Source organism: Neurospora hispaniola (assembly GCF_033458365.1).
Source record: "Neurospora hispaniola strain FGSC 10403 chromosome Unknown B0T23scaffold_5, whole genome shotgun sequence".
Lineage (NCBI taxonomy): Eukaryota > Fungi > Ascomycota > Sordariomycetes > Sordariales > Sordariaceae > Neurospora > Neurospora hispaniola.
Window position 1 is genome coordinate 452,109 of NW_026944410.1, and position 26,148 is coordinate 478,256.

The following is a 26,148-nucleotide window of genomic DNA, read 5'->3' on the forward strand; positions in this document are numbered from 1 at the left end:
CGACTTGAGACGGGAGTTCCTCATCCACATCCCCTGGCCGAGTTGCGGGCTGTGTGGTAGGTAGGTAGGTCACGAGGTTGAGGATGCGTTTGATGGTACGGTTCGTTCGTTTTGGTGGTTTGTCTAGATGTCTAGAGTAGAGAGTCTAGTGTGTGGTGGCGTGTGAAGGCTGCTGCTATGGATAATATGATATGCCATCAGTATAGTAGTATAGTGCTCCCGGACTGCTCGCTAACACTATGCTTCTCCATGTCTAAGTGCACCGAAGACACGAGAGAGTTGTACAATTGCTCAAGGTGATAGCAATAGCTGGATATGGGGTAGTGGATTGGATTGCTTAATGGACTAGTAACTATTCCAAGTGCTTGGCAGCTTCGATCGAGGCTGTTCTTTGGAGCTTGGCTTTTGCTCATCTGATAAGCTGTGGACACTACAGTACATAGACATGACATATTGGGTAAGACATATCATATCACGAAACATGAAGTGATTGAAACTTCCCAATTGCCTACCTCAACCTACGTGTAGTGTAGGCTTCACCTGAAGAATAATATATTCTGCCGTCTCCCACAGTCTCACCTACGTAGTGTCGTGTAGTGTACCCAAATGATGAACCACCTACCGACATCATCTACTATGTATATTATATGATCGACCAATTTCATAACAGATTATCTGGAACCAAAGCTCAATTAATGGTACACACTGTGCACAGTTCAAGATTACTGACGATATATTTCGTCCCGCCGTCTGTCTGTCCCCCGCATTCGGGCCTTTGTCAGCACCAAATAAGTGATTCTTCGTCTCCATCGAGTGTGTTTTATTTTCGATTCGCCAAGTTGTCCAGACCACATCGGTGTTCTCTAGTGTACCATGGTGAGATGGATAAGTAAAACCCGTGGGCCAGGTCGCTGACGATCGCTTGACTAGGCACACAGTGCCCTTTGCAAAGCCACGAAGCTTTGCCTGTAATGGCTCCGTCGTGCTCTTGCTCTTGTATGCTCCGCTCCGACACGGTTCGGGACCAAACATCGAAAATGGAGGACGGAAGACAGTCGGGACACCAGATCTCGCAGTTGGTAAATCTTGCGAGTCTCTCTCCATCAAAATGAAGGAACTGATCCATAACGTGCCTTTGCCAGCCATACCCTGCCTGACAGCCTCGGGGACAACTGGTCCAATGGCAAAACGAACATCACATCAGGGTCCTATTTGAGTGAATGGACGACAAAGCACCTACCACCCGCCCAAAATGAACTGTAGGGCGCTAAGCGAAACTCTCTCTGCTGTCGTCCTCAGTTTGGCGAATCCTCAGCTGTCATCGCGCCCGTTTTACACTCATGTTTATTGGCGGCAAGGTTTGCTTCAGGTTTCGATTGGAGGTTTGGAGTGAAGCTGCGATGAAAGATGCTTGGCTGAATGGAGAGATGATGCCTGCCCACTCACTGCATTTCTACCGCAACGGTGATTCGTGAATGTGTCAAGCAAGAGTGGAGCTTGCAGCTGCAAGACAGCTCCACACCTGTTTCGAGCATTGATGCACCTGCCTTACACCTGCCATACAACTTCTCCTCTGCCTGTCGCAACTGCCTAAAATGTCGATGGACATACCCCGAAGTTTGTGTCGTCGGAGGCGCGTGGGGCAGACGGGTAGCCATCCGCACACAGATGAGATCCAACTAAAAAATGCCCTGACGACGGCGGGGGTGGGCTTGCGAATGGTACGGGCCCGGCCTCGCCATCATAGGTGGTGAATGAATGCCCCAGGCCCACAGGCTGACAGGGCAGGGCAGCGAGCACCTGTCAAGGGAATCTCCAATGCACCATCATCACCACACCAACCGGCCAAACTAGGTACGTTAGTAGCATTGGATCACAAGTGAAGTGAATGAAAGTTTGGTCCTTTTATTAAATGACGGCCGTCCAGCTTCTGCCCCAGGCAGCTTCATCGAACGTAGACGACCAACCGTCTTCCTCCGTCAAGACAAGAAGAGGTCGGGTTTTGCAGTGCCACCTCCGAGGCCCAGAAGGAGGGGTAGCGCAAAAACATTGATACCACATACGATCGCACTTTCAACCCGAAGCTCAGAGTTACCTAATATCGAACGAACCAAGCAATCTGGTCCAGAGTACGACTCTTCGTGACCTGGCTGACGACCGATCGCAAACCTGCAATTTTTACCAGCCTCCACACAGCCTCTTTTCCCTAAAACATCAACCATTTCTGCGTCGACTTCGCCCGCCGTCGTGAATCGCGTGCTCGCGCAATAGCGAATCTATACAGTAAGGTATGGTGCTTCGAATAATCCATTTCCCATCTGTTGTCCCTACCTGCCCAGCAAGACAAACGGGTCTAACAATGCCACCAGTTCATCCAATTTTGCCTTCTGTCTCGAATCATATACCTATCCATCGCCTCCTCGTGTCCTCAGTTTGTCCAACAAACAAACCCGTCAGAATGTCTGCCATCTCGTCCCGTCTCTCGAAGCTATTTCGGCCTTCCTCCCAGCCACATTGAACACTGTCGTACACCTACAAGTTTTGAGTTCAAGCTTGTCATCCTCTGAGTCTCGAGAACATAGCTACGGAATAGACCACACTCCCGTTTCCACACAGACGTGCCTTATCCCACTGTCGACGTTAGCATCCGAGGTTCAAACGCATATCCCCAGTAGGGAAGCCCGCACACCGGCCGTCTCCAGTTCCACATTGACAAGCACAGCCCCTGTTACGGCGCTTATCCCGTGCGGGTCTCGAGTCGCTCGCAACAAAAGAATTCTTGCGGACCGGACATCGGGAGGAGCGGCCAAGTGACAGCTGCTCTACGACCGGCGTGACTACTCTGCCTGCCTAACCACTTGCTAACCTATTGGCAGAACGCCCTAAGCAGACAGCTTGAGGATAGCTCTTTCTTCTCCATCATTAAGCAAGGTTGTTTTCTTCAGCTACCATTGTTTTGACTTGTCAAGTGCCATATCGGCTACCACAGACCCGCTCCCTCCGCTGCCTGCAAAGCCTCAAGTTTAAACATCAAAATATTAAAACCCACCGGGTTAACCATCATCATGGCTGCCCCCGAAAGCGACCTTATCGCCTTCTACCAAAGGTTTCAAACCCTTAGTCTTTTTAACGACAACAGCGCGAGGCTGATAGAGGTGGGCTTCCGTTCAACAGAGTGACTGAGAGGCTGAAAGATGGACCTGTCTCAACTCATGTCCGTCTCTATTCATTAGGCTGACACGTATCTGTTCAGGACCTCCTCCTTTACTCCAAAAACGTTGAGGATGCTCTCCGCGAAGAAAACAGAGCCCTTAGGAGACAGCTTACAGATGCCCAGCTCGATCTTGAGGATGCCACTCGTTCTAGAAGAGACCTCCAGCAGCAGGTGGCGAATACCGAGTCTCGTAATAGGGACCTTGCTCAAGATAATCATCACTTGAAGGTGAGGGTCACTGGCCAGTCTGGTCGAGACAGTTATTGAAACAGAATATGCAGAACAACAATCCTTTTGTGGTCGTCCTCATAGACGGTGACTGCTGTTTGGTATGTCCACCCCTGGTCTCCTGCTTCCTCACGGCAACTGTCTAACTCTGTGTTGCAGTTTAAAGAAGCCTTAATCAGACAAGGAGTCGAAGGCGGTAAAAAGGCGGCTTATGCTTTGCGAAGCGCTATTCTTGAGCAATGCGGCGATTTTGCGGGCAATATGGAAGTCATTGCAAAAGTCTATGCCAACCTCGGTGGCTTGGCCAAAGCCATGAGACGCAACGGATGCCTGGAGGCTGAGGAAACTCTCAAGGAGTTCACCATTGGCTTTACTCAAGGAAAGGCAACCTTTGACTTTGTTGATGTTGGCCACGGAAAGGAGCGCGCGGATAACAAGATTAAAGGTAGGTTAATCTGTCCCAGTAGCACACTTGATAGATACTAACCGAAGCAGAAACGGCGAAATGGAATTTGCGCAACTACAACTGTAAGCAGCTTCTTCTCGGCATTTCGCACGATGCCGGCTATGCTCCATTCCTGGATGAGCTCTTCCAAGATGAGACCAAGAAGCGCCGCGTTACCGTCGTCGAAGGTATTCCGACTGTTCGCGAACTCGTTTCCACCGGCGTCAACATTTTGAACTTCAACGACGAGATCTTCCGATCGGAGAAGCTGGTAGACAGGACATCACTGCGCACCAACACTTCTCCCTTGATTACCACGTCATCTTCATCTACCACCACTCCTACTGTCAGCAACGGCAATCTTCCGACTCCCACCAGCTCCACCACGTCTACGCCCGCGAACGCAACTGCTAGTTATGCTGGAGCCATTGGAAACGCGAGCCCTCCGCCCAAGATCACGCTTCCTATCCAGCCTAGACCTGTGAACGCAAATGCTCGTGCCTCGGCCACCCCGAAGCAGCCGGCCTGGAACCCCGGTCCTCGTGGCTTGGACCCGCCCATCAAGGTCTCACCAGCTGCTCTGGAAAGTATCAAGAAAAGAAAGGACAACAACAAACTTTGCAACAATCATTATCTGAGGGGTCCTTGCTCAAAGGGCGACGCCTGCTGCTTCGAACACAAGTATAAGCCTAGTAAAGAAGAGATTGACGCTATTGCCTTCTTGGCCCGCTTGAACCCTTGCACCAGCGGCCAAGATTGCGATGTCGAAGATTGTATTTATGGACATCATGTAAGTTTCACTTACCATGCCTCGAGTTTTGGATATGTGCTGACCGAAATCACAGTGCCCCAACGTCAAGGACGGTGTCTGCACTCATCCTTATTGCAAATTTGAGGATGCCGATCACCCTCCCGGCACGAAGTACAGAAGCACAAAGACCTATGACTACTTCTCTTAGATAGGGAACGATGTAGCTTTAAGGGGAGCTCTGACGCGGTGTGGCTTCCTCAAAAGAGTTTGGGAAAAGAAAATTTATCTACGATGAGGCTTTCTCAGAGAAGGGAATGCGATGGCGAGCTGTCTAAGAAGGAGGCATCTGAGATGAAACGCACCAAGAAACGGATTCCACGCTCAAGGGCTTGCTGTGGCTGTCGTCTTTTGTAAACTGATCATTTCTCTAGTCTATTCAAATCAGGAGTCAGGGTTTAGGAGATAGTTTGAGTTGTTTGTTGTTGCGGATGCTAAACAGCGGAGGAACATTACGTACAAAATACAATCTAGTTTGTTTGTTAGCTTAGTACCTATTCCAAGTACACTTGGACGAGATGACTTCCGAAATGTGCCAAACCTTATAACGGCTAAATGAATGACTAGAGGTAGGTACAGATGACAGCCATCAACAAGATTTATTTTGGAAAAGGCACATTCATAAGAACGTAAAGTATCACCTGGACACAAAACGGTTGGTGAAGTTGACTCGAGGTTGGCGGTTGGTGCCGCTGGCTCGTTGCCGGCCCGGAGCCGTGTGCACGGACTCCACTTTATTTCCCCGGCCGGCTACCCCACTCAACTCAATTGAAACCACATCGACAGCTTGGACGGGCCACCCCACATTTCTCCAACAACTCACGGGGAGCTGTTGGTTCATCTGTTCAACCACCGCGACCTTCCCCTTGCCCCCCTGCCATAATTATCACAGACCTAGTCGCCTCAGCTGTATTTGCGCATTCAGAGGCTGACTTAACCAAAATAACTACCGAACAACAAAGATCAAGAGCTACAGTCTCAGTCACAGACAACCGCCAGGATGCCTTCCCACCCGCGGGTAGAAGAAGTCGAGGACAGCGACCTTGAAATGTCCGACCCCTCCGAGGGCGACATTGACGACTTTGCCGAATCCGACATTCTCGTCCAGCGCGACGCTCCTCCCGCCTACGCCTCCAAAGTCATGCCCGGGCCCTCCTTCACTCCTCTCTCCGCCGCCCACCGCGCGCAGGCCGAAAAGCAACACCAACAATTCCAAGCTGCCCAGGCCGCCCAGGCTGCCGCCGCCGCTCAACAACGACAAGTCCCTCCCCCACAATATTCCCAACAACAACAACGACAGCCAGCCTACACCCAGCCCCCCGGCTACCCCCAGATGCAAACCACCACCGACGACTCGGCCTACAAATCCTTCCAGTGCCTGTACCCATGCTACTTTGACGCCACGCGCTCGCGCGCCGAAGGCCGGCGCGTGTCCAAGGAGCTTGCTGTTCCCAACCCGCTAGCGACCGAAATCGTCAACGCCTGCGCGCAGCTCCGCCTCTCCGTCGTTCTCGAGGCAGGCAAGCTGCACCCCAAGGACTGGGCCAACCCTGGTCGCGTCAAAGTGAACCTCAAGGAATTCATCCGTCTGCATGGCGAGAATGGGAAGCTGAAGAATAAACACCACTTGTATATCCTCGTGGCGGAGCACTTGAAGAAACACCCGACGACGGACGAGAGTCCGGCGTTGAGGGTCGTGGTGAGGGGCGCGGGACCCCCGCCTAGAGAAATGTTGGAGGAAGGCAAGAAGTGGCCGAGGCCGGCGGTGCCGAGGGGGTGGAAGATGAGTGAGCTGTTGCCGTACTATAGTCCGGCGATGACGGGCGGTGGGGTCAGTGAGAATTTCTTGAAGGATATGATGAAGGAGATGGGACCTGGTGGTATGCCGGGCATGCCGGGGATGCCAGGAGGAGCGGGAGCAGGAGCGGGAGCAGGTGGGATGCCGGATATGGCGAGCTTGTTGCAGGGGATGGGAGGGATGGGAGGATTGGGTGGGTTGGCGAATATGTTGGGGGGGATGGGTGGGATGGGAGGTAGTGGTGCGACGAGTCCGGGGGCGAGTGGAAGTGAGGCGGCGGGGAAGAAGAAAGGGAAAGGAAAGAAATAGGGTGATAGGGGGTTGTGAGGGGGTGCATTGATGTGTGATGCCGGGAGAAAGAGAGGGACGGTCATGACTGAGAAAGATTCAACCTGCCAGCAAGCCTTTTTCCCGCTTTGCCGTATAACATAATGAACACAACAGCGTAGACCGCAGAAAGCAGTTTACCAAAACGATAATACCATGTACTTTTTACGAAGCCCCGTGGCCAGCTCGTCCGAAACAACATAAATGAGACCAGCTAACAGGTTAGGTAAATCAGTTCGCTACCGCTCGTCAAGAGTGTTTTTTTTTTTTTTTTTTTTTTTTTTTTTTTTTTTTTTTTTTTTTTTTTTTAAGAGAGGTAGAGGTATATGATAAGAAGGGTCATGATGCTCTTGTTACCCCAGATTTTTTAAGTTTTCGTTTTTGTTTACTCGAAACGCTCTTTCGGCTTCTGTGTTTGCAATAACTTCACAGTTACCTATTACTTTTTTTTCGTCGAACTTTAGGGCAATAGTCGAGGAGCCTAAACTACTACAACCGAACACTTCTTGCTCCTTGATATTCAAGATGGCTAATGGTAAGTTCCGCCAACAACCAAAACCTTTCCTCTTTATCCCACGTGGAGTCTAGGTACTTCCCCATCGCTAATCAACTGGGTTAGTCCTTCCCTCATGCGCCTCAGCCCATCAGAATCCTGAACCCATCAACGAATACAGCCTCTACCACGCCACTCCGCCTTCAAGAGCTGATTATCTGAAGGAATCATCTGTAGTATCCGAGACCGAGATTCACCTCAAAGACAACGCGGCGGCGATTCCCCGGACTCTTTTCCCCTCAGAAGCTGAGACCCTCTCTTACGAGCAGCAGCATAAGGTCGTCTTACAGGTAACCAAACGTGGAAGCATTGAACTCAGCATCGACCACCATGTTGTAGAGAAAGACCAACTCGAACCTATCCAAAACCAGAACCAAGACCAAAACCAAGACCAATACCAGGAGCAAGACCAAGACCATCTCACCCTCCTCACCTCCCTCAACGAACAAACCACCTCCCTACTTCAGATATACTCCCAGTCCCAATCAAAAAGCGAAAACGGAGGAGATACCAACGTCTTGGATCAAGCGCTCGTGCTAGGGCAGGTAGCTCTGGTGTTAGCTTCTTCGCTTATCGCTGTGTCCGCGACGTCTGGAGATGATAGGGTTGTGTGTCGTTTGGCTCCTCATTCCAAGGCCCGGGCAGAGGTAAAGGTAGAGGTACAGACACAGGTTCAAAGAGAGGTGGTGGTGGCATTGGCGAATATGGGACTGGCGCGTGTAAAGCAGTTTGAGAGGACGGGGGATAGGAGGGATCTGAAGAAGGCTGGGGGGATTCATGCCAGGGATGGAGGTTATGGATGAGAGGGGGGGATAAAGGGAGTTGGTAAGGGGAATTGGAAATGGGAGGTGGGTGGACAAGAAGATAAAGATGGAGAGGGGGATGGGGGTAGTGAGGTTCTGGTGCTGTTGGAAAGGCTCGGGGGGTCGCAGGGCGAGCGAGGGTTTGTCGTATAGATGTGAGTAGTTGCAAAATGATGAGACGAAGAGCAAGGCGGAGATTTTGCTGTCCTGTATACCGTTTGGATATTGGAATTGCGTTGAGATAACTGATCAAAGTAATGGGGGTAATGTGGCTTTGGAGGTTTCGGGAGTCAGGCTGGCTGGTGATGGACAGGGACGGACTGAATGATGGTTGACCAATGATTGGCTGTTGAAGCAATCTGGAAGAGAAGGAGCTGTGTCAAAAGCTCGGAGTCGTAACTGGCAAGAGCTGCCCGCCAGCTGCGGGCGAGAATCACCATTGGTCAAACACGACGAAATGCAACCACACTATCTTGTTGTGGCGCGGGTGGTTGCCTCGACTGTTCTGATTGCCATCTTCATTGGATGGATCTTTGATGGTCTGTTTCCGAGTCGTAGCCACATCTTGCCCAACCCCCCGCTCGATCCCTTCAAAACTCTCAACTCGAAGGCGACTTCTGCTGACACCCGACAACAACAATGTTCAGACGTCCCCCTCATAACTCTTCGGAAGCCGTTCTGGTAGCAAAGCTTGATTCAGTAAAACCTCTCTTGAGGTTGATCTCCTCGGAGATTCCATTGCGATAATGTCAACCGAACCAACGCCCCCAGAGGATGAATCCTCGGGGGACTCCAACACTCAGACCATTTTCGTTTCTTCAAATGACAAAGCGGTCACGAAGCTCTGCGGTATCTGCTCTAAAATCCCGGCCTGGTTCTGGACCCGTGAACTTGAGAACGACGAGGAGATTTCTGTCGAGCTACAGCCATTCAAGGAGATGCAAACTGAAGCACAAAATGGCTGCGGTCTATGCCAACTTCTGTGCTCCGAGGAATACTATAATGAATGGGGCTACGTTTTAACAAATACCCTCTTAGAGTTAGGAACAGGCAAACTGGTGAAGAACCGTAAACGTATGACGATTGTCGACTACCGGATTTGTGGCCGGTTCAACGAAACTGAAGCCTCGCTAGGTGGATTTATTCCAATTCCATCTCCATGGCGTAAGTCGCACAATCAAGCTACTGCATATTCAGGCCAATGAGTACCATGTTAACCTCCGTTGTTTGTCGCGTAGGTCCCTGCTCCCCTGCCGCAGCAGATGAGAAATCGGATCTCATACTCATTCAGGACTGGATTGCCAATTGCCAACTCCATCACACAAATTGCAGCAACGTCACCAAGGATTTCCTACCAACCAGGCTGCTGGATGTTGAGGCGTTCAGCAACGGAAGATCGCCTAAACTGGAAGACGACATAAAGCTAGTTCGCTCTGCTTCGGGCCAAATTCCAAAAGAAGGACCCGCGCCCCAATATATTACGTTGAGTCACTGCTGGGGACCGCCAGAGAGACGTCCTATTACCACGACACAGGCAAACCTCCCTGTCAGAATGGAGAGAATCTCTTTTGCTGCACTTCCTAGGACATTTCAAGATGCAGTTGTTCTAACAAGAAAGTTAGAACAACGGTATCTTTGGATTGATTCTCTGTGCATCATCCAAGACGATGAGAATGATTGGGCCCAGGAAGCTTCAACGATGGCGGATGTATATACGCAGTCTTACTGCACGCTCGCCGCTCTTAGCTCTGGGGATAGTACAGCGGGGCTGCGCAAGAAGACTCAAACGAACCCAGACATGTTAATCGATATCAGCGCGAATGATGGCCATAACGAGCCGTTTAATGGACGTCTTGTATCCAATCCGAACATTTGGGACTCCGAATATGACGGCTGGTGGGTGTCGGAACCAACAGGCACAAAGTATAGGCCGAACAATCCCCTCCGATACCGTGCGTGGGCGCTTCAGGAGAAAGAACTCTCCACCAGAGTCGTTCACTTTGGCTTTCGCCAATTGTTATGGGAGTGCGGCGAGCTCGAAGCAACTGCTCAACTGCCCTGGTATCATGCGGTGCGCAAACGCACCAGAAGACGCCCCCAAGGCTCCATCCTATCTAAACCTCTATCCTATAGGATGACTGCTAGGTGGCTGAACATATGCGAGGACTATTCTAGCCGATCCCTGACTAAGGAGACCGACAAGCTCGTTGCTCTTTCTGGCATTGCGCGATCTTACCAGAAATACTTTCCTAACGACAAGTACATGGCCGGACTTTGGAGCTCACACCTGCCGCTAGCATTGCTTTGGGAACGAACTGGTTTTCCCAAAGACAGATACACCACAGAATATATCGCCCCGAGTTGGTCCTGGACTCATCCGGCCACCAACATATCGTTTGAAAGGATTAACCTTCAAATACTGACTCGAAAGATGGGCAGAAATAAACCGGACAAGTGGTTGGACGAACTAGAGGTGGTGGGCTTCAAAGGACAGCCCAAGCACGGCGATGAGTATGGTGCTCTTGAGGAAGGTGTAGCTTTGGAGCTAAAGGGTGCTCTTCTTTTTGAAGCAGACGCGGGGCAAGTTGATACATGGGCCAGTATACATCTCTATAAGAATGGCGTGAAAGTTGGATATTGTGAACCAGATACCGTCTCTGGTCTAGTTGAGGCACAATTGGTATGCCTAGGTATTTTCTACCTTGAGTGGAGTTCAACCGTCATGGGTCTTGTTCTTAGGGAACACAATCACGATGGAAACCCGGTATATAGCAGAGTAGGATATGTGGCTAACCTGAAACCTTCACTGTGGGATGGTTCAGAACGGCGCCAGATAACTCTGATCTGAGGAGGACCGTCGGACGTATCACTCTACCATACCATATCGAGTATGTATCTATCTTCTCCTTCGTCAACATATCAGGATTATCACCATCCTCCGTCCTGAATGACGACAAGTTCTTCGGTATCAACCGTTCAAGACAATGAAGCTCTAATAAAGCCAAGAGCCGCCCGTCGAAAAACATGTCGAGTAACAACATCCGAACGACCTCTCATGAGCGAAGCCTACCTATATGAAGCTATTGAAAGCTTCAGCCGTAAGCACGAGACCTCTTTCTCTCCTTCCTCAGGCATTTCTAAACCAGGCTCATACCTTTTATTCGGCGAGGAATACCTGAACACCTTGCCAATTTGCTAATTCAACTATCAATCATGTCGTTCCGTTCGGTTCAGGTGTATGTCCAAGTGTCTCTGTTGCCATCCCGAGGTTGGCAATCCGTCATGAAGCAATGGAGATAGTACGAAGATGCAGATACCCTGGGAGTATGGAACTGTAAGACTTGCTATAGTGGCTGAAGAAAATCACGAGGAATACATGGGTAAAAAAAGGAACATTAAACGGGGCGTGAAAGGGAACCAAAGTGAAGTGAGGAAGTTGCTGTCTGCTGGTTCAGAAATACTTAGTATCCAGGATATCAGGATTGGAAAGGACAGTGGAATTGTTCATTCTTCTGGAGGGTACATTGACGTAAAATAGAGATCTTTTGTGCAGAGATTCAGCAGTGTTCTTTGCTGTGAGTGATTCGGTCGAGAAAGATGGTGGAAATAGACGAGTTTGTTGACGTAAAAAGGAGGCAGGGACTGATGGTACGTACCTCTAGAGCATTCTACATTATCCTGACACTGTGATTGGATGCAGCTACAACCATGATTGCAGAAGCTCCTATCTGACCCCGCTGCAATAGGTTCCTTGCTATCTTTGTTTGCGCTGTCACGACGCTCTACAGTGGGCTACTGACATGGTTCGTAGGGCACTAACCGCCAAAAGACAACAAATTCCAGCGCGCACTATCAAGCACAGGGTCCATCACAACGACAGGGGCAGGGGCGCATCCCGTCACGACGACAACCACACCCAGACGCCGCCGCCGACTGGGCATCGATCCACGTCCTTTCGTACAAACACCACAACACCACAACACAACAACAACAAAACAACACCTCCCCAGCAATGCGCCCCAGCGGTGCTCGCAACCCAACAACATGTCCGAGCTAGGAGTAGCAGTAGGACAAAAGATCGAACTGGCCGATGGCTCCGGGAGGACCGCCTTTGTCCGCTATGTCGGCGAGACCGCTTTCGCGCCCGGCACCTGGGTCGGCATCGAGCTCGACGAGCCCTCGGGCAAGAATGACGGCAGCGTCCAGGGCGAGCGCTACTTCAACTGCGAGATGGGCTACGGCATGTTTGTGAGGCCGACCACCTTCAATGTCATTGCCCAGCCGCCGCCGCCGCCGTCGACCTTCAGAAGATCCGTCACCACCAGGCCCACGAGTCTCAACGCTTCCACCACCCGGAGGCCCGCCCCTGTGGACTCTGGTCTTGCAAAGAGGATGAGCTTGAATGCGCCGAGCCCTAGTCCGGGTCCGCGCCCAAGTCGTACCTCGAGCACGAGCGTCACGAGGGTCAGTACAGTACTAGACAACACACAGCTTTTTCCCCGTTTGTTTGTTGCTTGGTGATCACTAGGTCACAGCTGACACGGAATTCCTCTCCAGTCTCCTACGAGGTCACCTACGAAACAGCTCGCCACAGCTTCGTCCAGCGGGAATCCTTCACGCAGCGGAACACCATCCACAACCACCAAGCCGGCCGGACCCACCACTCGAACACGTCCCTCTCTTAGTACGAGTCGACACTCGATGGGGCCACCGCCGACTCCAACTACGCGAACAACTAGGAAACCTTCCGTATCGTCTGTCGGTACCAGACCTTCGATAGGCGCCACAAGGGCGGTGGGCGGTAGGGCATCCATGTCCGCGAGGTCGTCTACAAACCGCCTCTCCGACCCCAGAGAATCGACTGGCTCGGTGTCTTCAGTAGGAAAGTCCGGTTTCAAGAGAGGTAGTGCCTCGCCTCGCAGTAGTGATGAAGACCTGTCGGCCTCTCCTGTGCCCACTAGTCCTGTGCATCAGAAGACGGCCGCTCTGGAAAAGCTCACCGCCCCAGGTGCTGGAAATGGTGGTGGCGGAGCTTCCCCCGGCGCAACTTCGCCGAACCTTAAAGCGACCACAATTACGCCAAGATCTTCCATTACGAATACTGCGACTATGAACAAGGAGATTGAAGATCTCAAGGCCAAGCTCAAGGTGTTGGAGAAGAAGCGCATGGAGGATCGCGAGAAGCTCAATAGTCTGGAAAAGGTCAAGGCGGAGCGCGACAAGTTTGAAAGAATCATCCAAACATTGCAGATCAAGTACCAGCCGCAACAGCAGGAAATCCAGGACCTGAAACGGCAACTGAAGGAAGCGGAGAACAGACTCTACAATGTCGAAGAGTTGCAGGCCGAGCATGACACAGCCATGGAGCTTGCCACGCTCGACCGTGAAATGGCCGAAGAGACAGCAGAGGTGCTCAAGGTGGAACTGGATGCCCTCAAGCAAAAGAACGAGGAGCTCGAGCTCGAAGTAGAAGTCCTCCGCGAGGAGAATTCGGAGTTCACTAATGGCATGTCACCCGAGGAACGGGCGAGCACTGGCTGGTTACAGATGGAGAGGAATAATGAGCGTTTACGCGAGGCCCTGATTCGTCTTCGTGACATCACGCAGCAACAGGAGGAGGAGCTCAAAGATCAGATCAAAAGCATGGAGGAGGATCTACGGGAGTTCGAGACCATCAAGGAGCAACACACGACGGCCAAGGAGAAGTTGGCGCAGACTGAAGCGATCGTTGAGGACCTCAGAGAGCAGCTTAATAACGCTCTTGGGGCCGAGGAGATCATCGAGTCGCTTACTGAGCAGACCATGAACCAATCCGAGGAGATCAAGGAACTCAGGGCCGTCATTGATGACCTTGAAAGTCTCAAGGAGATCAATGATGAGCTTGAGATCAACCATGTTCAGAACGAAAAGGAGATGCAGGAGGAAATCGACCTGAAGGACTCCATCATCGCCGAGCAGTTCCGCCAGGCCAATCTGCAGAGGGAGAGCTTGGAGGATATGGAGTACACGCTTTCCAGATTCAGAGAGTTGGTTACGAGCCTGCAGAGCGATTTGGAGGATATGCGTGCTTCGCATGCTGTCACCGAAAACGAGTCGGAGCAGCTCAACAGCCGCTCGCGTGCCATGTTGGATCTCAACATGAAGCTTCAGATCTCGGCTTCCAAAGCTCAAGTCAAGACTATTGATCTCGAGTTGCGGCGCATGGAGGCCCAGGAGGCTGAGCAACATCTGGAGATTGTAAAGCTGTTCTTGCCCGATACCTACCAGTCTGATCGTGACTCTGTCCTGGCTCTGCTCAGGTTCAAGCGTCTGGCTTTCAAGGCCAACCTGTTGAACGGCTTCATCAAGGAGCGCGTCAATGGCCAACCGCACCCCGGCCATGAAGAGGACATCTTTGACGGGTGTGACGCCATTGACAAGCTTACCTGGGTGTCGGCCATGTGCGACCGGTTCGTCAATGCCATTAGCCACTGCTCCCTAGAGCAATTTTCCAGGTATGAAGGTGCCTTGTACGAGCTGGAGCCCGTCGAGCGTGCCCTCAACGGCTGGATTGACGGCTTGAGGCGTGATGACCTCAAGGAGAAGCAATGCGCGGACGAGCTGAAGCGCACGATCGCTCTCATGACGCATCTCGGCGAGGTGCACATCTCTAATGACCTTGAGAGCTTCGCCGATGATGTTCACATGAAGGCTTTGCTCATGCAGAGCCATCTCGAGTCTGCCGCTATCTCGGTCAACTCGCTTAAGGCCATGGTGCAGCGTGTCATCCCTCCCAGCGGTGAAGATGACGAGCTCGCTCAGTACTTCTCCAAGCGTGCCGAAGCTGTTGTCTCCCAGACACGCAGCGCAAAGGTGATTGCCGGCAAGACCGTCCGCGCGCTCGAAGACCTCAAGACGCGTTCCCTTTCCCTTACCCCGGATACCCTCGAAGCCTTTGAGCAGTCCGAAACTGCCACGCGCGACCTTGCCAATATGGCTCGCCAGATCGGCCTCGACCTGCACGCCTTCCTCCACGAAGAAGGCCGTACCGAGCCCTACAACTACATGGAAGTGCAATCTTGCATCCAGCGCTCGGCACAAGCCTCTTCCCCCACGGCTTCCTCGCCCGAGTCCGACCTCTTCAACACCTACCTCTCCTACCTGCGCAATGCCACCTCCACCATTTCTGACCTTGCCTCCTTGGCCTCCGACCTCGCCCAGACGCAGGAATTCGACCGCACACCGGCGCCCTGGATCCTGCGCTCTGCCGAGCTCAAGGCTGCCAAGACGGTTGCTCCCGATATCGACGACGAACTGCGTCGCTTGCGGGACGACATCGCGGAGGCGCGCCGCTCCATCGCGGTGCGCGAGGAGATGCTTTCCACAGCACAAGTCAAGATTGAGACGCTCGAGTCTCGTATGCGCGACGCCAACGCCAAGGCCGCGCGCATCGTCGATCTCGAAGCCGACTTGCAAGCCGCCAAGAAGGAGGCCGCCCAACTGCAGGAGGACATGGAGAAGCAAGATCGCGAGCTCAAAGCCTTGGAGAGCGACAGAGACAAGTGGAAGAAGATTGCTTCCGAGTCGCGCGTCGTCGTGGCCGATGGTTCCGGCGTTGGCGTCGACAACAAGGCCAGTGCTGAGCGTGCTGTGGCCACCGCCCGCGAGATGGACGCTCTCAAGAAAGAAATCGAAGCACTGCAGGCCGCTGTCCGGTACCTCCGTGAAGACTCGCGTAGGGCAAGACTCAAGGAGCAGGGCGACTACGAATGGCTTGCCGAGCCGCTGGTCAAGAAGAAGCCATCGGTGCAGGAGCAGCGGAAGCAGCTCGTCAAGAAGGAAGGAAAGGCCGTGCTTGGGGAGTTGGTTAAGCTTGTTAGCGGCGCCAAGGTGTTTGATTTGGGTAGTCTGCCGGAGAAGGCGGAGGATAGACTCAAGTGGAGGCCGGCGAAGACGACGCCCGGGTGGTGGGTGGCGAAGCAGATGGAGGATTGGGAGGCGTTGAAGGAGTGGGAGGGGAGTGTGAAGGGACGGGTTAGGGAGTTGGGCGGTGTACCGGGAAGTAAGAAGGCGCAGAGAGAGGAGGAGGCCAAGAGGATGGTGAGGAGGACGGCGGCGGCCAAGTTGCAGATTAGGTTGCCGGGGATGGAGAGCAAGGTTGGACATGGTGGTGGTGGTGGTGGTGGGAGGAGGGTGCAAATTGTGGGGAGTAGGGAGTGGGAGAGTTTGCAGGGGAGGCTGGCGGTTGTTGTTTGATGATGGGAAGTGAGAAAGCAAGCGAGCTGTGACGATGATGAATATGCTTAGTACTACATTGTTTATGAACGAAGTTAACGTTGTCATGATGATTACAAATTATCAGTATTAGAAAGAGAGAGGAAAAGCTGGCGCGGGGGTGTGGGCATAGATGTCAACCAAACAAAAGTGTCTCTTCAACCATCTTTATACGTTTACCGGAGCTCTGTATCAAACTTTTCTGTTGCCTGTGATGCCGTTGTTGACCCACGAAACACAGGAAAGGGGCAAGGGGAGGAGTCTCACCGGAGACTTGGCTGAAGTGTACACGGAGAGGCGAGCTTCGGTGCACGGGCCACCATGCTTTTCGGCAGTGCTAGCGCGATTGACCATTGGCGGCGCGTCTCTTTGGCGAACCTGCCCGCTGTGTGGAATTTTGAAGCTTCTGGAGCTTCTCGAAAGCCTCCCACCTGCTGTTATTGTTTTGCACCAGAGCTATACCTAAACACTAACACTTTCAGCGGCTCGTTTCGATAACATTCGTGCCGTCACTTTCTCCAAACCAAAACTTCCCAACTTTGACGACCAGACCAGCCCAGTCCCAGTTCTTTGCTCGACAACACCGAATACCGTCCCCGATTACGACACGACATCTTCGATTCCCTCCTTCCGAACCGACTTACAAGACCAAACACCCACCAAAAGAAACCGAACGAGCGCAGACATGGTGCAAATCAGCGAGGTCAAGGGCAACAGCCGCGACAATCGCACGGCCGCCCACACCCACATCAAGGGCCTCGGCCTCAACTCCCAGGGAATCGCAGAGAAGCAGGCCTCGGGCTTCGTCGGCCAGACCACGGCGCGCGAGGCATGCGGTGTCGTCGTCGACCTCATCAAGGCACACAAGATGGCCGGCCGGGGCGTCCTGCTAGCAGGCGGGCCCGGCACCGGCAAGACGGCGCTTGCGCTCGCCATCAGCCAGGAACTCGGCACCAAGATCCCCTTTTGCCCCATCACGGGCAGCGAAATCTACTCGACCGAAGTCAAGAAGACCGAGGTGCTCATGGAGAATTTCCGGCGCGCCATCGGCCTCAAAGTGCGCGAGACCAAGGAGGTGTACGAGGGCGAGGTGACGGAGCTGACGCCCGAGGAGGCCGAGAACCCGCTCGGCGGCTACGGCAAGACCATCACCACGCTGCTGATTGGGCTCAAGAGCGCAAAGGGCCAGAAGAAGCTGCGTCTGGACCCGAGCATCTACGAGGCTATCCAGAAGGAGCGGGTCACGGTCGGCGACGTCATTTACATTGAGGCCAACACGGGCGCCTGCAAGCGCGTCGGCCGCTCCGACGCCTACGCCACCGAGTTCGATCTCGAGGCGGAGGAGTACGTGCCTATCCCCAAGGGTGAGGTGCACAAGAAGAAGGAGATTGTGCAGGATGTGTCGCTGCATGATCTCGATGTCGCCAATGCCCGTCCCCAGGGCGGTCAGGATATCATGTCCATGATGGGCCAGCTGATGAAGCCCAAGATGACGGAGATCACGGACAAGCTGCGGTCCGAGATCAACAAGGTGGTCAGCAAGTACATTGACCAGGGTGTGGCCGAGCTGGTTCCTGGCGTGCTGTTTATTGACGAGGTATGTTTGTTTGTTTGCTTGCGGGCTGAAACAATCGCCATTTTTTTGTTGTTCCCTGGGCTAACAAAGAAAACTACTTGACAGGCCCACATGCTGGACGTAGAGTGCTTCACCTACCTGAACAAAGCGCTCGAGTCGCCCATCTCCCCCATTGTCGTGCTGGCTTCGAACCGCGGCATGACCGGCATCCGCGGTGCCGAGGATCTCGTTGCCGCCCACGGCATCCCGCCCGACTTCCTCAGTCGTCTGCTCATCATCCCCACCACCGCCTACGACCCGGAGGAGATCAAGAGGATCGTCAAGATCCGCTCGACAACCGAGGGCGTCAAGATCACAGAGGCTGCTATTGACAAGATTGCGGAGCACGGTGTGCGCATTTCGCTTAGATACTGTCTCCAGCTGTTGACTCCTGCGAGGTACGTTGTTGTCTTCCATTGAAGAGTGTTTGCGGTGATGAAACAAGTCCAATGTCACATGTAATATGTATAACTGACACATACACATTTACGCAAAACAGCATTCTGGCCAAGGTCAATGGTCGCAACGAGATCGACGTCCAGGATGTCGCCGAGTGCGAGGACCTCTTCCTTGATGCTCGTCGCAGCGCCGCCCTACTAAGCAGCGAGCAGGGTCAGGAGTTTATTTGTTGATCATCAGCTGTTGTTTCTCTCTCACTCGTCATATCTCACAAGAAGCAATTTGATAGATGAGCACGGCAGGGGTGTGTTGTTTAAACAGGTCGGTTTGGCGGGGTTTAAAAAGAGAGATACTTTTTTTTTTTTTTTCTGCGTTTCATGGGTTATCAATGGAGTCGGCGCATATTACTGTGGTTTTTCTTGTATCTGTTTTTTTTTTCTATGTTGCATGTTTCACCATAAGTCCTAATGTCATCAGGAACACACAGCTCGGGTTTGTTGTTGTGGTCGGTTGTCGTTTGCGGTTTTGTTTCACTTTTTTTTTTCCCCCTCGGACGTACCCAAGTTCTGGAAATACTGGGACGCAGAGTGGAGGGAAAATAGGAAAAATAACCAAACCATTCATCAACCTTTTCTGTTCCTTATCCCCCCCCCCCTGTTCCGTCTTCACCGCCTGCTTACCCTCGCTCATTCTCCATTATCTCACACAGTTCGGCATTTGAAAACTGGATGGAGGCACAATTCACAAGGGAGGAGAAGAACAATCAAGAGGCACAGCACAGCACCATCCCAACGAACAACAATGCGAATTGATTGAAGGCAAGCAACCAAGCAAGCAAGCAAAGGGAGGGAATGGGGGAATGGAGGGGGAAATGCTAGACCAAATTCGGCGGCGGCGGCGGCACGGAACATGGTCCTTTGTTGTGTGCCCCTTTGTTCGGGAGCCTCCCAGCTTTGCTTTCAGCATTCCAGAGCGAACGAGCGAGCGCGCGGTTGGCCCGCATTCCTTTGATGGTCCGCAAGGGCCACAGTTGACTAACAATATTCGGCACTTGGAACTGATTGCGATATCTGTCTGTCTGGGAGGAGGCTGGCGTCTAGTTCACTGGATAGCTGTACGAACCATGTCATTTGTTCCTGTCTATCGCTTGATTGTTGTCTGTTGCCGAACTGGGAATTTGGGTTTTGTGTATGTGGTATCTTCCCTCCTGCCTATGCATACCTATCTGTCTCTCTCTCTTTCTACCTCTTGTCCTTGTCATTTGTTCAGAACCACCAGGTCCAAAACTGACTGCGAACGGATTATTTTGTGGAGTGTGGTTGCAAACGCTGGACAAAGAATTTTTTCAACATGTCCTTTGGGTCCGCTCGGTACATTCCCGAGACATTTCCAAGTCCCCAACATTTTCACAACTCACGGTGTCCTTGGTTATCATTTCTCTTGGCCATCAACCCGTTCTGTTTCAATTATTCGATTCGGTATCTGATTACCTCCGCACTCTGCTCCGAATTCGCCTCCGGTATGGTACTGGTTCTGCGGTACTGCTGGCCCCTTCCATTTCCAATTTCTCAGTCCCAAATGTTGACCAAGTTGGATCAATACACTTTGACTTTTCAGTTCATATACTGTCTAATCGAAGGAATCGGGAATATGACCCAATACGCATAGCAAGGGATCATTGTTTTCTAACCCGGTAACCCGGCGATATGGTGATGGTGTGTCTTGTCTTGTCTTGTCTGTCCGGATGTATGGAGGGGTCTATGTCGCAACAAAGGAAAGTTGGCGGAACAATCCAAACAAGACCTAACCATGATCGTCTTCCCCTTTCCTTCCCTTCCCTTCCCTTTTCCTTCCTCTGTTGGTCGTTGTGGAGTCTTCCTGGGTCCCTACCCTATGCATTTTTTCCCCGGCTTTCTCTTTCTTCTGTGCCCCTCGTTTTTGCCTTGCCTTGCGTTTTGTCTTGTTCCGGATTTGCGAAGTGGTGGCCATTATCAACCAACAACCCAAGCAAGATACCACACCCACAGACAACCACTCACAACCACATACCACGTTCTCGGGTTCTTGTTTTGGACCTTGTCTTGTGTTTCTCCCCTCCCCCTCTCCCCCATTGTTATCCCACCCCTCCATGTCTTCCTTGCAATTTTACACTTTGCCATTATTCTTCCGTCTACTTGTTCTGTGAAGCTTCCTTCCTTCGGTTTGTCCTACCTCCCACTCACCATCATTTCCCCCTTCCCTTCCTACCTCCTTCTCCTGTGTCTGTCGGTACATACATTTTGACGACCAACATCTAGAGCGGAACGGGAAGAAAGAGAGACTGGACCGGACCGGGTTACCATACCTTCTCACCTGTCAACTGTCGTCAGCACTGCTTGCGTACACTAACTTTTTGTTTCTCCCCTCGTCGTCGTTTGTGAGCAGCGGACGGGTTAACTTGTACAGCACAGACTTGCAGACGGGCTCGTTTTCCTTCTCTTGTTCGCCCCCCTCGTTCTCTCGCCTGCCGACAGCCAGGTCGTCGTCTCTGTCTCAAAACGATTGGTTCTGACGCCGTTGGAGCCGTCTGTCCGTTGGGAACTGTTCGTTGGGGTGGGACTCCACATTTGGGACGGGTACTCGCCCCCCTCCCCTTCCCCCTTTTGTGTTTTCTCTCACATCTTGAGTCGGGAAGGAGGAGGAACAGAGAGAAGTTGAAAAGTGACAACCAGAGAAACAAGGGACGACAAGACAAGACAGGGAACAGATAATAAAACAAAAGGAGGGGGAAGAAGAATTAGATTGACTGGACACACGGAACAAGAGAGAGACATTTCTTATCCACCCGCAACAGGAGGGCGCCAACCAACGGAGAAAAAAAGAAAGACAGAAAAAAGAGAGAGAGGGACACGAGTAACGAACGAACGACTGGATCCCCGGGCACTGAGGCTGGGTGTGAAGAAATAATGACAGACGTCGGCGGTGGTCTTGGACTCGTCACTTCTTCTTCTCCTACCACTACTACTACTGCTGATACTACTCACACTCATTCGTCTCATATGCAGAGTCAGACCCAGACCCAGAACAAGTGGCAACAAAAGAACCAGACACAGCATAATCACTCGCTTAGAGACACCAGCACTCGTCGTTCTACATCAGCATCATTGTCTACTTCCACTTCCAAGTCAACAACAACGACACCTGCCACCACGACGACAACCACAAAAGGACGAATCACTCGCTCTGCAGCAGCAGCTGCAGCCGTCGCCGCCGCCGCTGTTTCCTCCAAAGCAGGTGAGGCATCCGAAGCCAGAAAAGCAGCTGGAGATAAGGACAAAGACAAAGAAAAGGCCGGTTCACAAAAACAGAAGAAAACGAGCAACACCAGCAGCGGCAAGATGTCGTCGACGATGACTACCACCGGTGGTCTGACCAACACTGCCAATGCTGCTGCGTCCTCGTCCTCCTCAAACTCTTCAAGTAGTCGACACTCGTCAAACACCACCTCGCCCACTTCACCTCAAGCTGTTGCTCAGCATACCTCCATGTCTACACATTCCCATTCACATTCCCATTTACATGGACATTCACATTACTCCCACCAGCAGCAGCACCAGCAACAATACAACACCCGCTCTCAGCCTCATCCTACCTCATACACAACAGACCCCGCCCTAGCTGTCCAACACAACCTTTCCACTTCCTCTCTTCCTTCCACAGACATAGATACCTCCCGCCAACAACCCCAAACACAAGAAGACAGGATAAGAGGTCCCTTAACTCGCAAACGAGCAGCAGCAACTCTCATCACAACAGACCTAGCGTTACCCACACCCTCACCACAAAAACAGCGATTGACTATAGACCCGGGCGCCGCTCGCTCCGGAGGTACAAAAGTAGAACAACACCCGGCACCAGCATTAGCATCAGCACCAGCACCAGCACCAAGAAGTGCCGCTGCCGCTGCCGGTGGTAGTGGTGGTGATGCGAAAGAACCCGGTGGTAGTGGTAGCGCCAGCCCCCCGCAAGGAACAGGAACAAGAGCAGGAGCGGGAGGGACAGAATCAGCGACTACAGAGCTGGATAACCATTCGGCGGGTTTATCGGTGGGAGGCTCGGTGGGAGGAGGTGGTGGTGGTGGGCAAGCTGGGCAGGGCGGATACGGAGGAGGAGGAGGAGGAGTGCAGAGGGATTTGATTTGTTTGTGTACGCCTGCGCCAAAGGTTCCTAGGCCTAGGAATGGTGAGTTCTTTTGTCCCTTATTCTTGTCTTTTTTTTACTTCCTTCGTGTTCTCATCTCTTCTTTATTTTCCTTTTCTCTTGTTTCCCCCCCCCCCCCCCCCCCCCCCCATTAATTATCAATTTTAATTTCGTCTCTTTCCATTACGCACCATCTCAAAAACATACCAAACTTCATTCCCTCTACTCCATAAACACCCTTCCCCCCTTTCTCCCCTTCACCCCCTTGTATATCAACCCCAACTAACATCCCCCCCTCCCCCCAAAAAAACAGCATTCATCCTCTACCGCCAACACCACCAAGCCCGCGTCGTCGCCGACCACCCGGGCCTCGCCAACCCGGAAATCTCCAAAATCATCGGCGAGAAATGGCGCGCCGAATCCGACCTGCACAAAGAAGAATGGAAGCAGCTCGCTGAGGAAGAAAAGCTGCATCACCAGCGAAAATACCCCGAGTACAAGTACCAGCCTAGAAGAGGGAATAAGCATACCTCTACTTCCTCTATTGTTGTTGGTGTTGGTGCTGGTGGGGGGACAGGGAGTAATAGGGGTAGTCCTACGACTCCTGGTGGTCCTGGGGGTATTGGTGGGATTGGGGGAAGTGGGGGGATAGGAGGAGGAGGAGGGCAAGAACATCCGGGTAGATGCCCCAATTGTGGAGGGAGGTATATCGCTACGCCTAGGACGCCTTCGACGCCGTTTACGGCGGGAAGTGCGAAAAGCGTGATGCACGGGGGTGAGGGACGGACTAGTGGAGGTGGTGGACAGTCGGGGATGGATACGCCCAGGGGAAGTATCGAGCATCATACTTCGTCGTCGTCGGCTCGCGGGCAACAGCACTATGGTCAGCAACATGGAGGAGGATACTACAGAGACCACCATCGAGCGTCTGTATCCTCGCAAGGAGGCGGATACCAAGCTTACCCGAGCAGAGATTACCACCACAGTCAGACGTACCATTACCCGACACCTTCGCATCATCAGCCATATCCTGCCCATCCGCTGTATGATATGCCGCAGGAGTATGATGTTGCTACACCTACTGGCACTAGCTCTAGCTCCAAGCGCAGACGGTATGATTCGACGGCGATGCCTTATCGTCCTGAAAGGGAATATGCGCTTCCTTCGCCGACTACACCGTATGGCAGTAGCAGTCGACATCCCAGTGTAGGCGGTCAATACGCTGTCCGCCCACCGTCTCATTATCATCAACAAAACCCAATGTCTCCGACACCGCTAGGACTTGGACACAGTTATGGCCATGGACAAGTCCCGTTACATATTTACCCCGCCCCTCCACCTCCTACACCCTCTGGAACCATTGGTAGTGGTGGTGGTGGTGGCGGCGGAACTGGAAGTCTCCCACCCACACCGGGCTTCGCTCCCGCACCAGCTGGACCACCAACTTCCACCGCTGCACTTTCCGGTCCTGCATCGATTGCACCCTCAGGACGCGGACGGAGTCCACTGTCGAATACTATGGCGCCGCCTCCTCGGCCTCCTAAACTCTCTGTTCCTGGTTCAAGTGGCAGCTACCATCATGGTCAACAACACTCAGCGTCCGGTCGTTCTCGCTCTGGCCTCAGCCCACTACGCACGAGAGGTGATGAATCCGTGTTTGACCCATCCTTGCGTTTACCGCCGTTACAGACGCACTTGGCTCACTTGCCGCCTACTTCTCCTGAATCTGGATCTGGCTCCTCAGGAACTGGTGCCGGTCCAGGCATCATTTCCGCTGCTGGCGGTGGCGGCGGTATAGGACTTGGGATAACTTACCCCAGCGATCCTCGCGATCCTAGATCTGCTACTTCGTCGTCCCCGTACCCGCGATTGACGGGACATGGTACAGCAGGGAACACGCCCACTGCTGGTTCTTTCCCCGCGAGTTATCATCAGGGCGCTCAGCCTCATCCTACACTCCAACAGCCACCCACCTCGGTTCATCCCTCATGGGCAACACTCCATCACCAAGGACAAAAGGAACAGCAACAGGTTGCGCGGGGTGAGCCATCCCCCGTTGCAGCAGTAAGGGACAACATCAGGGAACCTACCACGGCTACCACACAAGACTATTCTCACAGTTCAGACCCCAACACTACCAATAGCAGCACCAACAGCAAAAGGCAACTCGCTCTCCTAGAAGCCCAACAGCGCCAGCAATCAGTAGAAGCAATGGTTATGAGCATCGACTACGTCCGCAAGGCGTCGGTCCTTCGGCGGATCGGGCGGGAACTACCCGCTTACGGTGCCGTAGCTGACAACATTGACAATATGTCTGAGACCGGGGATGATACTCAGGAGCAGCAGCAGATGGTAACAACGAGAGGGCCGATCATTGCTGTTGAGGGACCAAACAAGGAGTTGTTGCGAGTGGTTGGCAAGGCAGTAGAGAGGGCGTTGGTAGAGCTGGGGGATTGTGAGGTCCGAGCCTGGGTTGGCGAGGGTGATGTTTGGGGCGGTGATGGTGACGAGGCGGGTGAGAAAGGGACGACGAGTGAGAAAGAGAAAGAAAACAAAGGTGGTGGTGGCGTCGAAATGAGTGATACCGTCATCGTACGCGGTTCATCACCCAAATCCAACAACAACGGGCAAGACCGCTCGTTTTCCCACTCCCCGCCGAGCGGAATTGTCACCCCCGTACCGTCCACAAACACAAACCCCTTCCCCCGCTACCTCGACCTCATGCTCTCCTGGCACCTCAAAGCCTCGGAACTGAGCAAATTCGTCACCACCCCTTATTTCTCTCCCTCCTCTTCCCCTTCTTTATCCCCGTTACCACCCCCCTCTCGAAACCCCTCCCACTCACCCTCCTCTACCAGCCAAAACCTCCCCAAACTGCCCATCGCCCTCCTCCCCCTCGGCTACTCCCTCACCTACTCGGACCGCTTTGCATGCACCATTCCCATCGCCGACGCGTACGCGCCCGTAGATCACTGGCAATGGATGGCGACCCTCTGGCGTGGCATCGTCGGGCCGGATCTGACGGTATATGTGAAGCCTGTAACAGAAGAGGAGACAGTGGTGGAGGGATGGGCGCCGGTTGGAGTAGAAGTGAAAGGAGACAGGTTGATTGTTGTTCGGGTTGTTGTTCCGTCTGGATGGGGTGGACAAATGAAGGGAGTGGTAGAGTTGGGCAGTGAGGCGGAGAAGCAGTTGGCGTATGAGGTTGGGGAGTGGGTTAGGGCCGGAGCGTTTGGGGTGCAGGGAAGGGGAGGGGTGGCGAGGGGGGAGAGGGAGAGGGATCTAGTGCCGCAGGGAGGGTATGAATATGGAAGGGGGCATGGGTATGGTGGTGAGGGTTGGTGATAAACATGAAGATGAGAAAACGAAAAGGAACGGGGAAGTGAAAGGTTTGGATGGCTAGAGGTATGAGTGGTGAGGATATCCAAGCGAGTTGTGAAGCTGTTGGATAGATAGACGGACTTGGTAGATTTTTGGTCATAAATCGCCTTTGAACTGAGAAATACAGTGAACCATTGGAAGGACA

General features: G+C 52.8%; 7 protein-coding genes across 7 annotated transcripts; all 7 read left to right on the forward strand.

Moving 5' to 3' along the window:
* Positions 1–2,899: 2,899 nt before the first annotated feature.
* B0T23DRAFT_157756 (uncharacterized protein) lies at positions 2,900–4,963 on the forward strand. Its single transcript, XM_062832657.1, has 6 exons — positions 2,900–3,155; positions 3,254–3,442; positions 3,496–3,543; positions 3,602–3,887; positions 3,938–4,677; positions 4,733–4,963. Exons 1-6 carry the CDS (start codon positions 3,066–3,068, stop codon positions 4,844–4,846), a joined length of 1,467 nt encoding a protein of 488 aa, XP_062691439.1. The 5' UTR covers positions 2,900–3,065; the 3' UTR covers positions 4,847–4,963.
* A 554-nt stretch (positions 4,964–5,517) lies between these two features.
* On the forward strand, positions 5,518–6,802 carry B0T23DRAFT_454098 (uncharacterized protein; the record flags this gene model as incomplete). Its single annotated transcript, XM_062841200.1, has 1 exon — positions 5,518–6,802. The coding sequence occupies exon 1, from the start codon at positions 5,696–5,698 to the stop codon at positions 6,800–6,802; it is 1,107 nt and encodes a 368-aa protein (XP_062691440.1). The 5' UTR covers positions 5,518–5,695.
* Positions 6,803–7,345: 543 nt separating this feature from the next.
* B0T23DRAFT_443197 (uncharacterized protein) lies at positions 7,346–8,288 on the forward strand (the record flags this gene model as incomplete). The annotated part of the gene is made up of 2 exons (XM_062840849.1): positions 7,346–7,355; positions 7,440–8,288. The coding sequence occupies 2 exons, from the start codon at positions 7,346–7,348 to the stop codon at positions 8,174–8,176; spliced, it is 747 nt and encodes a 248-aa protein (XP_062691441.1). The 3' UTR covers positions 8,177–8,288.
* A 455-nt stretch (positions 8,289–8,743) lies between these two features.
* On the forward strand, positions 8,744–11,248 carry B0T23DRAFT_157849 (heterokaryon incompatibility protein-domain-containing protein). The gene is made up of 4 exons (XM_062832658.1): positions 8,744–9,250; positions 9,311–9,340; positions 9,415–10,856; positions 10,999–11,248. Exons 1-4 carry the CDS (start codon positions 8,923–8,925, stop codon positions 11,011–11,013), a joined length of 1,815 nt encoding a protein of 604 aa, XP_062691442.1. The 5' UTR covers positions 8,744–8,922; the 3' UTR covers positions 11,014–11,248.
* Positions 11,249–12,117: 869 nt separating this feature from the next.
* On the forward strand, positions 12,118–16,593 carry B0T23DRAFT_359517 (dynein associated protein-domain-containing protein). The gene is made up of 2 exons (XM_062836229.1): positions 12,118–12,640; positions 12,734–16,593. Exons 1-2 carry the CDS (start codon positions 12,221–12,223, stop codon positions 16,409–16,411), a joined length of 4,098 nt encoding a protein of 1,365 aa, XP_062691443.1. The 5' UTR covers positions 12,118–12,220; the 3' UTR covers positions 16,412–16,593.
* A 320-nt stretch (positions 16,594–16,913) lies between these two features.
* Positions 16,914–18,811, forward strand: B0T23DRAFT_359522 (putative RUVB-like protein). The gene is made up of 3 exons (XM_062836230.1): positions 16,914–18,026; positions 18,111–18,442; positions 18,544–18,811. Exons 1-3 carry the CDS (start codon positions 17,115–17,117, stop codon positions 18,674–18,676), a joined length of 1,377 nt encoding a protein of 458 aa, XP_062691444.1. The 5' UTR covers positions 16,914–17,114; the 3' UTR covers positions 18,677–18,811.
* A 2,577-nt stretch (positions 18,812–21,388) lies between these two features.
* Positions 21,389–25,958, forward strand: B0T23DRAFT_339434 (uncharacterized protein; the record flags this gene model as incomplete). Its single annotated transcript, XM_062835858.1, has 3 exons — positions 21,389–21,902; positions 22,194–22,664; positions 22,936–25,958. Coding segments are annotated over 3 exons (4,008 nt in total), but the record flags the coding sequence as incomplete, so codon positions are not given.
* Between the last annotated feature and the right edge of the window lie 190 nt (positions 25,959–26,148).